Here is a 12,932-nt window from a genome sequence, read left to right on the forward strand (position 1 = left end):
TGTAGTTACTGAACAGGAATTTCAAAAATGGGATTTTGCATAGTAGTGCTGCTCATGTAAAAACATTATACTTTTGACATTGTTGCCTTTAAGGGTTCTGTCCCTTCCCAACAGGAAAGGGGAAACTGTTTTTTTAGGGAGTGTGAGCATTATCCTGACAATCCACTTACTCATCTGACATGTTTTGGACAGGCTGGCTCCGAAAGCAAAATGTGAAGCTTTTTAGTTCAGTTTTCTGCTTGTGCTGTGAAAGGGAGGCAATTATTTTGAGCCCTGCTGGTGGTATGAGCAAGTTCCAATTATGCACTGCACTGAGTAACTTGCTTCCTCTGATGTTAATTATATTTTTGCTTGCTAGTACTTTACGAGGGGAAGCAAATAACGCAGTATTTGTACTGCAAAGACTCTGTGCTTTCATAAAGTGGTGCTGGGATAATCCTTCACTGCAAGTTCCTTTGCTGTTATAGCAGTCCACTGACTGTTTCGTTGCAGTTGTTACAGAAATACTGTTGTCCAGGGGAAAATGCATGCAGCAGGGAAAGGAGGTTAATTTGGTGGACAAGTGCAAGATAAAAATTGAGGGTCTGGAGGGAAGCATCAGGGTTGGTGCATTAGGCCTTTTAAGTCCTAGCCACAACAGCCACAAGTGCTGATAAAAGTGTGCTGTATGGGATGATGTTATGTGGAGGCAAGGAGCAAGGCTCTGAAGGGCCGTGAGCTGCCTGCAGAGATCCTGTTCAGCAGGGGCAGCTGGTCAGAGAATGGCTTGCTGATGCTCCTGGTCCTGCAGCAGGAGATGCAGAGCACGAACAACAAGACGTTTGGAAGAAGTGGTTTGATGTCTGGTTGTTGCTTTATCTCAGATTTCAGTCTCCCTCCATTCGTGTTTGGTTACAGCTGTATCACAGCACTGAGTAGACCGAGGAGGGTTGCAATGAATGTTTGTGTGCAGTTTGTGTTCATTAAAACTGTGAAGATCACAGAGCTGGGCTTGCCCGGGGAGAGAACACCCAACTAGTGGTTTCAGGCTCTGATAATTTTAGTATCTGTGCAGATTGCACAGTATGAAGTCAAGAAAGGAGAGTACCCTCCTGCCTGGGCTTTATCTCAGGGTCCCCTGAGTCCAGTGCTGGCTCAGGATGGGACGTGGGGGCTGTGTAAGGGCCCAGCAGGGCATTGTCTGTAGCAGGTTATCACACAGTCCTGGGTTCAGGAGCATTTGATTGTGACCTGTAACAATCTCACCACACTTTTGCCCTCTTCCTACCCATATTGTGTGAAGACGTGGCTTTTAAAGATGAATAAATGCTAGCTTTTAAAACCTATTTTATTTTTGTCATGATTTGAATTAATTCTTAATCTCTCCAGTAGATGTGTCCAATTGATTTAATCTTGTGTCCCTTAAATAGAGTCACACCGTGTGTCAGAGTATTAGAATCTGGCAAAAAAATGTTAATTTGCTGCAGGAGAAAAGGATTGTGCTATATTGAAGCCTTCCCAACTGGCATGCTAGAGTACTGTTAGTTCCTCTTTAAATATAATGGCTAAAATAATTCAGGCAGCTTTAACAATCTGCTGAAATCAGTCCGGGCACCTCCTGCATTTCTTTGAGTGGAATATAATTTCTTTTGGTAAATTATGGGCCCACACTGGGGTGTGCTTTGTATTCAGATGCCACATGAAGACAAAACTTTCTACTGAGTCTTTGCTTGGTTGAGGTCAGAAAGGCTGAAGCTTGACTTTGATTAAAATCAAGAAAAATCAAGCACTTGAGTTCCTTGATGGACTAGTTAATCTGGTTTGTTTATATCATGGGAGCACTTCTATGAATAACAAACTTTCCTTATAAATGTTGATGACTCGTGGGTTTGTTTGTTTGTTTGGTTGGGTTTTTTTTGATATTTTGTTATTTATTTTGTCAGAAACAATGTTTTCTTTTAACACAAGAGAGTGTCATCTTTCAGTTTTTTGTATGGGCAGGGGAGAAGCCAGGAAAGAATGCACATATTTATTTCTAAGCCTATATTTCTCCATTTTTTTTTTTACTTTTTTTTTTAGTATTAGAAAAATGGAAAAGCAATTTTGAACCCTTTTAGGGATTAGAGATCATGATGCTGGGTACAGGGTGGGTTCCTCTCTGGAGGATGTTAAGATGGGTCCTTTGTATGAAGGGGTGGTTCAAAAAGCCTTGTCCTTTGCTGCTGCTGCTCCCACAAGAATGAGCATCGTCCCCATTTGTTATTGCACAGCATCTCATCAGTAAACTTAGCGATTTCTAGCCTGCAGTTGCACTACCTGGAAAAGCAAAATTGTCTTTTTGTACTTCTAGTAGTGTCCAGACATTCCTGAGGGGTTTAGTCGCTGTTCACGAGGCTGTTGCATGAGTCGTAAACTGTTGTCAATTAGCAATGGATAGGTGCATCAAAGTCTGAGGAATAGGGTTAGTTTATACCTGCTGATATCCTGATTCAGTGTTTCAGAGGTTGTAGGCAAACTTGGCATGGCTAAAAATAACTATGTTTTTTTTTTGCTTTTTTAAAATAAGGTGTTTGAATTGCAGAAATCTCATCACGTTACTTTAATTTGTAGTTAAATTATGCAGAAACAAGACTGAGTCAGTTGGAAGACTGTCACTGTGAGAAGACTTGCCAAGTAAATGGACTGATCTATAGAGACAAAGACTCATGGGTTGAAGATGATCACTGCAGGAACTGCACGTGCAAAGTAAGAATTTCTGGAGTTGATTCAAGAACAGGACCTAACAAAAAAGTGAAAATGGCCTTTGAATACATTATGTTAACTCTGAGAATTACCATGTTTGGGTATGCATCTAGGGGCAGTCTGGACAATAGAGAGGGAAATGGTAAAATAAATAAAAATTTCGACACTGCTTATTTGCAGGCTTCATAAATAAAATCTGCTTTCCCTCGACACTGCTTTCTTATTTGTTTTAATTATAGCTGGGAGGACTTCGTGGTTTGGGGGTGAACGGGTGGCACTGCCTGTGTTGGGTTTGGAATTGTTTTCTCTGCAGTCGCTTTTTCAAAAAGGAAGCATTATCTTAATAGTATTCATAGATGCTTAGTCGCATCTTGCATGGTAACAACTTGCAGATTCTGTTTTCAGCATTTATCAGTCTGAGAAATACAAGGAACAGAAAGAGAATTAGTATGTAAAACTTGTGTCTTTGAAATTATTTGATAAATATCTGAAGAGAGCCTTTGTTTGCTCAGGAAAATAGAAACCTGATTGTTAAAAATCTCAAAGATGATTGGAACAGCCTACAGAAAGTAGTGCTTCTGCTCCTGTAAACGTGGACTTGTGCTTTCCACTTCATGGATTTCGCTCAGGGAATGGGGGGTAGAACCAGTAATGTGTATCAAAATGGGGCAGTTTGGCTCCAGGTGCACTTGGATTCATTTTGTAATTGGGTGGGATTAGATCTGTTACCGAAGGATGGGTTTGTAATCCAGGACGCTGTTTTCATTTCCTTGAACAGTCTTTATTTGTGTTTTTATAAAACACCATCTAACTGCAGCGGTATTAGTCAGAATTTTTGTCTTAAAAACCTTTGCTCAGAGCGGAGTCGTGGAGTGCCGAAGGATGTCCTGTCCCCCTCTCGAGTGTCCTCCTGATGCTCTCCCAGTGCACGTGGAGAGTCAGTGCTGCAAAGTGTGCAAGGGTGAGTACATCACACAGGGCCTACCAGCTTCACCTTCCCTTTAAGCAGAGTTAAACCTGCCCTGACAGCAGGCACGTTTTACAGTGACTTTCAGAGGTCCTGGTAATTCAGGCGACGTGAGTCCCAGTGGCAGAATTGATTCGAGATGGAAATAAATAATTGCTGAGAGAAATGAAACAAGCGTTGCAGATTTCTGAGGTGCTCTTTTCACCTGTTGCCAGTGGAAAATTGTTCATCTTGTTTGGGGCTGGGAAGCCTTACTTGGCTTCAGCTTGTATCTCCTGTTGGTGCAGAGGAGCATCAAGCCTGGACTTTCTGTTATGATGAATAATGAACTATCTTTTATTTCAGGTTGAAAGGTTGTTCTTTAAAACAAACATGACAGAATGTCAGACCCTGGGTTTGTATCACTGTGTGGAGTGATAGTTTGCTGTAATTAATTTCAAAATAAATTAATGAGAAGGAAGAAAAGTTAAGGACATTTTGTGATGGGTGTTATTGTTAGCTTTCAGTTCCTTCTTCTGGTAATGAAAGCTGTCAAATAATGTTCACGGAAGGAATATTCAATATTTGTTGCCTTAATAGTAGTACAAGGAACAAAGGCAATTTATGTATGAAAATTTGAGCTGTATACTGATGCCAGTCATACCTTAAGAAATTATCTTTCCCCTGATTTGTTCTGAAAGACTGGTGAACTTCATGCATGAGTTTTTCCATAATTTATTAAGGCAGGGATGTTGAATTATTTTAAGATTTGTTAGGAAAACAATAACACTTTTTTTGGCACTCTGTCACCCTTCTTCAGTTGTGGAATTCATTAGTTCCGTGCACAAATATCCTTTAGCTGTGATCTTGCACTTGTTCCTCTTTGCTTACATAATCTCATTTCTCTCAGCTATATGTCAGCGTGAATATTCTGCATACCAAAAGACGTTCATGAGCAGACTGCTTCAAGTGGTGAAGTGGCCATGCTGGCCTGGGTTTTTTGTTTTTGTTTTTGTTTTTGTTTTTGTTTTTTTTTTGGTGTCTCAGAACGTTTTTGTTTGTGACACAGGGCCTAGGAAGTTCTTTGCTGAAACTGGGTGCTTCTCGTGGTGTGTGTGTGCTGTGTGTGTGTGTGCACAGCAACCAGAACCTGCCACAGAGCAATTGTGAGGCACAAAATCGCTGGTTCAGTGTGTACCCCCACGAGGAAACTGAGCTCCTGTTATTTGTAGCGGGAAGAGGAACAATCAAACTTGCCTTTTGTCGGTGATTGGCACAAACCCGACTTGTTATTCTGACAAGAACTCGGCGTGTCAGTCAGTGGGAAGGGACGTGTGGAAGTTGATTGAAATTGATTGTAAATGCCAGCTCCTTGACAAAATGATGTGCTAGGACCACAGTTAGTCACTTTTGGGGAGATAGTTGTAATTGCAGAGGTTTTTCCGAAGAGCCGCACTGCAGGTGTTATTTTCTCCATGCTTTTTCTGTTTAGCTCTGATAGAATCATCAGCTGTAATTTGCTGTCTCCAGGGATTATTGAATGGCTGGATTATTGAACACTTTCCTGTCTCGGCTAAGGGTTAATGAACAAAGTAGCTCTAATGTCTGGTGTGTTAAGGGGTTTAGGTGGTTCAGTTTTGATCCCTGCCATCTTAGCCTTTCAAATAATACTTGACAAAAGACTATAATTTTGTTTAAAATATCATTTTTTCTGAGTTGTACATTAACTTGCTTTCTGGTGTTTCCATTCTTTTGCTAAAAGCATTCATGTCAGGAGAACAGACAGAAAGAAAAAGGAAATTTCTCTATTCATATCCTCCCAAAAATAGTTACTGGGATTCCTAATTTAAATGAAGCTTCCTGATCTGAAGTGTTCTTTCGAAGTGAGATCACAACAAGTTGGGCATAAAAACTAGGGCAGCTTTGGAAAAAAAAAAAAAAATCCAACCAAAGAAAAATAGGATACCAAAAGGAGAAGCAGCCTGGTTTTTAAATGCTTTGGTGGGGATGAAAACTGGGTTCTCCTGAAAATTAGCTTTTTTTTGTTTATTTGTTTTTTAAAGAAGTGAGCATTTTCACAAAACGTCATTAGAAGAAGGTGACCTCGCAGCCTTTTCTGCTTAAAATCTGGGGATCAAACTGGCTCTGGCAGTTGCTGCTGTGGGATAATTACTCCTACTGGTATCAGCTGTAAAGGGGGACACACGTGCACCTGTGAGTGCTTCCCTTACATTGGTATTCAGGAGAGAAGTTGAGGTAGAAGAGCAATCCTGGGTAGTCTGAGTCTTTTGAGAACAGAGCACTCTGGCACTGCTCATGTGGCTTGACTCGGGAAACTTTTAGAGCTCTGCTCAATTGCAACACAGGATTCAAACCTTTTAGCTTTCCTTCCAGTGCCACAGGTCAGGCTGTTACTGGTCAAGAACAGAAAGAGCTGAAACCCCACAACAAAAAGTTACTTAATCAGTGTTTAGCACTGACCTGGCCAGTGATGCAGGGGTGCTTTTACAATGGATACTTGTGTGAGATCGTAACAGTCTAGCTGTTCTCTTTAATTAGTGGATTTGCTGTCTGTCTCTGGAAGTGAAATTTAGACATGTAGCTGCAAGGGGATTGTGATAGTTATGGTAATACTTGACAAAGCTCTGTGCTGCTGTGGCCCTGCTGGAGGTTGCCTCCTCCGTGGGGGCAGGATTCTCACTTTGCCTTGAAATGTATGAGGTATGCTCACAGTTTCTAGTCTGTTGATTCATTTGTGGAGCTGATTATCTCTGGCAGAAGGATCAAAACTTCAGACAAGAATTTTTGAGTAGGAGCTTTCAGTTTCCTGGGAAATCTGCTTATTTCATGTGCGCTGGAGGAATATTTTGCTGAAATAGATTTTCGTAGTTTGTTGATTCAGTACAGTCATTCACTGCATCTAATCCATTTTTGCAGTGCTCCAGCAAGTTGAAGAGTTCACCTTTGTGCCCACAAAAAAAAAATAAATATGAAGGCTGAATTTGAAATCTGTGCTTATATTATTCTCTCGATGAACTGTACACTAATAAATGTCTCCAGTTCTTAAAGTGACTCACAAAGACCTCTGGTAACACAACTACTACTCTACAGAACGTCAGTAGTGAAAATATTTGCCGCTGAATGATAAGGAGTTTAGTCCAGGACATGTTGTTTATGCTCTTATTCCCTCTGTTTAGTTTGGGTAAAAATGCTGCTTTTTAAAAAAAACTAATGAATTGTTTGCGGCTTTGCTTGTAATTATATATAATCCTGACTTCTGATGAAAGCAAAATGCATCATGTTTTTTAACGTATTCATTTTTTTTTTCCTCAATAAATTCTGGTTTTACTTTTGCGCTATGCCTTGCATTTGTTTACTGCTTAAATACTGTTTTAATTTAATGTTAACCTGCCTCCTTCCTCTCTCCATTTACAGCCAAGTGTATCTATGGAGGCAAAGTGCTAGCAGAAGGTCAACGGGTATTAACCAAGAGCTGCAGGGAATGCCGAGTAAGTTTCAGTTGTACGAACTTTTCCTGATTTTAAATGTATCTGTGGTGTTCAGAAGTGACAGTGAAAAGTTTAGTGCATTTCTTTAGGCTCCCTTCATGCAAATGTGACATCTGTTGTCTTGAAAAGGTGACCTTGAAGTCAGCGAAAAGCCAAAAATACGAAAACAAGGCAGGAATATTCCCCTTTGCAGGATAAGAAAAACAGGGGCAGAATGGCTTGGAAGGATGTTTTCTCTTTTCTCTCGGCTTTTATGAGCTCTAGAAAAAGAAGTAGCAGCATCTTAAACCAATGACTAATTTCAGCCAAACTGCTGAAAGCAGTTCAAGCAACTTGGTTTATATCGTTGGAGTTAGTCTCTGCTTCCCCTGGTATTATTTAAACTCCATGTAGCTCTCCTAATTGTCAAGGTAAATTATTGTTGGGCTGGGCTGGGGTCTTCCTTGGCAAATTCCTAACACTTATGCAACTACAGTCAGTATTTAAGAGCCCTGGTAAACAGGCTGTGTTAGAACCATCCGGGGGGTGTTGGTGAGAGTATTGGAAAAGATTGCAGTGATCTGGTTATTGTTGTGCTTGTAGCTGAGTGTAGAGAGTGGCAATTTTATGTACACTAATGGAAATGGACAATAACTGGTTGCAGATGTTGTGGAAACAGCTTGTTACGCAGAATTACTTTGCTGTTGTTCCTGTTCATCTGTAGAGGGGTGCTCAGCACTGCACATACAAATAACGTGGGCAAGGTCATTGCCTTGGAAGGCAGACTGAGATGCCTGTTATTTATAATATGACATAGAATGCTGCTTTGAGAGGGGAAAATGGGAACAGGGGGATTTTCACATTGAAGAGAAAGCAGAGAGTGATCTGAATTAGGTCTGTAGAACTTCTCTGTGCTATAAATTAGAGTGTTGTATTCGTCATTATGAGTATGATAATACGTTCATGAAGAGTAAAAGCAAATGCTGACCATCAAATATCTATCATTAGACAGGAGTAAAATAATGAAAAGAGCTTTTGAATTTTGCTTATTGTTAGAGGAAAATGATATGGCAATGCTAATTACAGCAACACTGCAGTTGGTATTTACATCTTAATGGAGAGTATTGATAAGTATTCGAAATGACATCTGTGAATGCCATGCTATAAAAAAAAAACCCATTGGATCCTTGCCTTCAAAAAAACCACCCAACAAACAGCAAGTATTTCTGTAGCTGTGCCTCAAGTAGATGTTACTCCTAACTAGTCTGGGGAGAGCTTTTAAGTGGGTGCTTTTGTGGGGTGCTGTGTCCCTACAGGAGGTTCATTCAACATGTCTTCAGCATTTTGACCTCCTAAATCTGTAAGCAAAACACCTCCTTATTTTCTGCCTCGATGAGGAATGCTCACTAGATGAAGGCTGAATGGTGACGAGTCAAACTGTGGCTGTGTCATTGTTTTCTGTCCCTGTGTGGGCAAGGTGTTGTGTGAATAAAGGAAGGGCTTTGTGGTAGGGGAGGACTACAACAAATTTAACACGGTTTAATTTTCCAGACTTGAAAAACAGACATCAGGTTTCAAAAGCTGATGATCCATGAAGGAACACAGTGGAGGGTACACATCAACTGTGAATTTAATAGTGTTGATAAAGGTGACTTGAAAATCCTAAAGGAGGATATATATTTGTAGGTGGGGTAATGTCGAAAAGATTAAGTTGAAATTTCACATTTGAATTTTTATTTGAAGATAGGTATTTTATTCTTTGCATGGGTACTGATCCAAGCTTAAGAGGCTTTTAAACTTTTGTATTTTTTTCCATCGTACAAAAATATTAATACTGCTGATGGATCCACCTAGATCAAAGATTTTCTTTATCAGGCTGTGAGATGGTCTTTTAATTTCTGAAAACTAATCCAGGCTAAAAATATTTATGATGCACATCCTCTTAACCGTAAGCACAGATGTTACTGTTGAACAGCCATTCCCAGCTGGAATCCTGCCCGCAAACACTCTCCAGATGAATCTGCAATAACAAAATGGGTGCACAGGTATTTCTAAGAATCACAGAATGGTTCAGGTTGGAAGATGACCTCTGGAGGTCATCTTGTCCAACTCCTCTGCATGGGCAGGGCTGCACAGAGCCAGGTCCCCCGGGCCGTGTCCAGATGGCTTTTGAGTATCTCCAAGGATGGAGACTCCGCAGCTTCCCTGGGCTGCCTGTGCTGGTGACTGGTCACCCTCACACTGAGAAAGTGTTGCCTGATGTTCAGATGGACCCTCCTGTGTTTCAGTTTGTGCCCGTGGCCTCTGGTCTTGCCACTGGGCACCGCTGAAAAGGGCCTGGCACCTTCGCTGTGGGTATTTATGTGCAGCTGTGATTGCCAATTTATTGCTGCGATAATTTATTGCTGCTCTTTCCAGTAAATTGTTGTTATCTCAACACATGATCCTAATTTTTTTTTTTTTTTTTTTTTTTTTTTGGTGCCTCCAATTCTCCTCTGTGGGGGAGGGAGAGGGGGAGGAGGAAGTGAGCAAGTGGAAGATGATTTCAGTGGGAGCACTAAATTGGAGAATACCCTTCCTAAACCACGACAAGCTGTTACTGATCTGTCTTTCGGGAGAAAGTTCCAAGTAGCAACCTTAGTTGTCACTCCAAGAATAACACTGTGCTTTATCTTTACAAAAAACTTTTTAGTCAAGCTTCCTGGAGGTCAGTGGACCCCTGTCCATCTCTCTAGCATTTGTATGGCACAATATTTGTATGTTAATATTTAATGCTCCTAACATTAGCGGAGAGGAGTTTGGTTTTGTACCCTTTGCTGTCAGACACAAATCTGGTTACAAACAGGCACCGTGTCATTCCTAGGCAGCTGATCAGCTGGAAATTCCCAGTCCAACAGAAGTCATAGGAATCTTTCTGATGCCTTTAAATAAACCCCATCACCGTACTGGTGAACCCCACCAACGCCAAAATAAAGAAATAAATAGATGAGCCAACCCAAATGCAGAGAGGTGCCATTTTTCTAAAGCACATACACACTTGTATTTTCTGGCCTCCCCACCACAAGAGCGGGATGGAACAGCTGGAGAGAGATCAGACATGGGCCATGAGGATAAATAAGGCACTGGAGCATCTCTTAACCTGAGCAAAGGCTGAGAGAGCTGGGACTGTTTAGCCTGGAGAGGAGGAGGCTCAGAGAGGGGTCCCAGCCATGCCTTCCTCCTGGCTACTGCAAAAATTAACCCTGTTCTGGCTAGAACAATGATACAGCTAAATCAAGACAGGGAAACCCCTCTCCCCCCAAAAATAGCCTTATCTGAATCTTGCTGTTACTTCTCAAAGTCTATCATCCCAGATAAGCTGTTTGTGGTTCAGATTTTCACTGCATGTCACTGATTAGGCTTGCAGCCAATCCTTATTTTATGTACTTGCCCATGTAATTACAAGAAATTTAATTATCTTATTGTAAACGTTTGACTCCAGATCTCATTCTGTGTGGGTTGTATGTTACACTTGAAGTTTGATGTATTTATTCCAGGAAAAAAATGTCCTTTTAACATCTATTTCTGTCCAGATTCTATGGCTACATGTGTGAATTGAGTATAAAAAGGAGTAATTTTTCTAAGGCTGCCTGAAGCAATAATTCTGAAGTGTGAACTGTTCTTACTTATCTCAGTGAATGAAGTCTGAAATCTAATGATGATAATTCTTATAATTGAATCTGTACTAGCATATAACAAATTGATTTTAAACCAAAGAACACTCAACGTGGATATATTTTAATTGTTTTAAAAATTAATTATAAATAAGGTTGATTTGTTTTCCCAAGATGCAAATTCTGCAGAAAATAGGAACATTAAGGAAATAAAATCTTCATGTCATTAAATAATGGAATTCACAATTTGTGTTCTTCTATCTCCTTATGAGTAACTGGAGGAGCTGTGAGCTTGGATTAAATTTATCTGTAGCTTTTTGACTCATCCTGATTGCTCATTTCACTCTCATGCCATTTCTTGCCGTATTTTTGACCAGATTTATTGTCAGTCAGCGCTCTTTGTCCGTATGTTGACATCCTGTGCTCCTCCTGCTGTAGTTGTCCTGTCTGAGCTTAAACAGGCAATGAGTTATATATATATATATATATATATATATATAAAGCCAGGGCTTTTCTAGCTGGTAGCTTGATAACATGATAGTAAATGATGGCTCAGCGTGTCTGCTTCTTTTATCATCTTTGCTGCTGCAGTTGCCCAGGCAGCCATGGGGGGCTTCCTCCCTTTCACTCATGGAAGTGGGATCAGAAGGAGACCTTGTGCCTCCATAAACTTCACTGCTCTTGTGTGGGCACATGCTTCAGTGATGCGTTTGCTGGATGTGGGACTGCAGGGATTTTTTTTTTTTTTTTTTTTTTGTTTTTTTGTTTTTTTTTTAAGCATTATTTTTCATGGCAGCAAGGGATGCAGCTTGCCATAAAGTCAACTGGAAAGCCAGAGAAACGACCTGGCCCTGCTCAGCCCTAAGATTGTAACCTTGAGGGCAGCGACTGCAGAACGGGCGGTTTTGCATTCCCTGGGTCTGCTGCACCTCTCAGCTCTAACTCCTGCTGTCTGCTGGGTGCCCTGGGCATCATTTGTGCCCTGTGAACTCAGCAGGCATTTCCCAGCCGTGTAGGGCAGCTTGAGGCTGTGAGAGCTGCCTCTGGAGCCTGAAGGGACGTAGCTGAACCAGAGTGGTGTGGCTGGGGAGGCTGATTAGCAGCAAAGGTTTCACCCTGCACTGGTTCTGGCACCTGAAGCCAGCCTTTTGGCATCAGTGTGCAACAGTGTCTTGTGGATATGAAAGCAAACTCCTGCATAAGGATGTTCCTTCAAAGTGGGTATGCTCATAGGTATTTTCAGTATTCTCTCTTCAAAATCCTCAGATCATGAGAATAGTGGCCTTAATAAAATTTTGCCTTTTTTTTTTTTTTTTTTTTTTTTTTTTTTTTTTTTTTTTTTTTTTTTTTTTTTTTTTTTTTTTTTTTTTTTTTTTTTTTTTTTTTTTTTTTTTTTTTTTTTTTTTTGATATTGGTTTTCCTCTGCTCTCTTAACCCTAGATGTTTTTTTGTATCATATTTTTAAACTTATCACTGCAATCGTGGTAGCTGGAAAATGTAATTTCTTTGCTTGAAAAAAAGCAGAAATTCTTATTCCACGTTTTCATTCCACCCTCTGAGACGTCATGAGGAGTATTTTGGGAGGAGTGGGGACTAGATTAATGTTAAAAAGGTGTATTGGCAGCATAGCAGCCTGCCTGCTTTCTTAGTTGGAGTTTCGCAGCTTGGAAAATGGGATTACTCAGGTGTGGACAGTCCTGTGGGGTAGTTACTGCAGTTCCTACTGAGCAAAAATTCTAGTTGTTAATCTCTGCTCCACTTGCCAGTTCTCAGTGATGGCACAGCTGCAGAAGGGATGCTGAAGAAATAAATTAGGGCATGAGAAAGGCTGGAGGGGGGGGATAAGGTAAAAGAGGAGGCTATTTGGGGACAAGATTTTAAGAAACAACCAACTAAAGAGCCAGAGAGCCGTTCGGTCTGCAGATACAGTGAAGCCAATTTGCTGGATGGGAAGGAAATGGAGTGAAATTTGGTGTAAAATCTCTGCAGAAAGGCTTAATGTCTATGATTTTAGAACATTTCTACCAACAACTAGACTTCCTGTCACAGTCTTACTCTAAATCTGGCAGAAATCAAAATCGTAGAAACTTCTGGAGCTTGATTTTCTTTTTTACAGCATTTTCT

General features: G+C 40.6%; 1 protein-coding gene across 1 annotated transcript in view; it reads left to right on the forward strand.

The window, feature by feature from the left end:
* NELL1 (neural EGFL like 1) overlaps positions 1-12,932 on the forward strand; it is a 206,520-nt gene that overhangs the window by 61,529 nt on the left and 132,059 nt on the right. The window contains exons 7-10 of the mRNA XM_027902849.1: positions 359-386; positions 2,590-2,724; positions 3,580-3,682; positions 7,103-7,176. Coding sequence (XP_027758650.1) covers positions 359-386; positions 2,590-2,724; positions 3,580-3,682; positions 7,103-7,176 — 340 coding nt within the window. The remainder of the gene's footprint in view (positions 1-358; positions 387-2,589; positions 2,725-3,579; positions 3,683-7,102; positions 7,177-12,932) is intronic.

Source organism: Empidonax traillii, unplaced genomic scaffold (assembly GCF_003031625.1).
Source record: "Empidonax traillii isolate 1590-97213 ecotype Southwest subspecies unplaced genomic scaffold, ASM303162v1 scaffold915:size242376, whole genome shotgun sequence".
Lineage (NCBI taxonomy): Eukaryota > Metazoa > Chordata > Aves > Passeriformes > Tyrannidae > Empidonax > Empidonax traillii.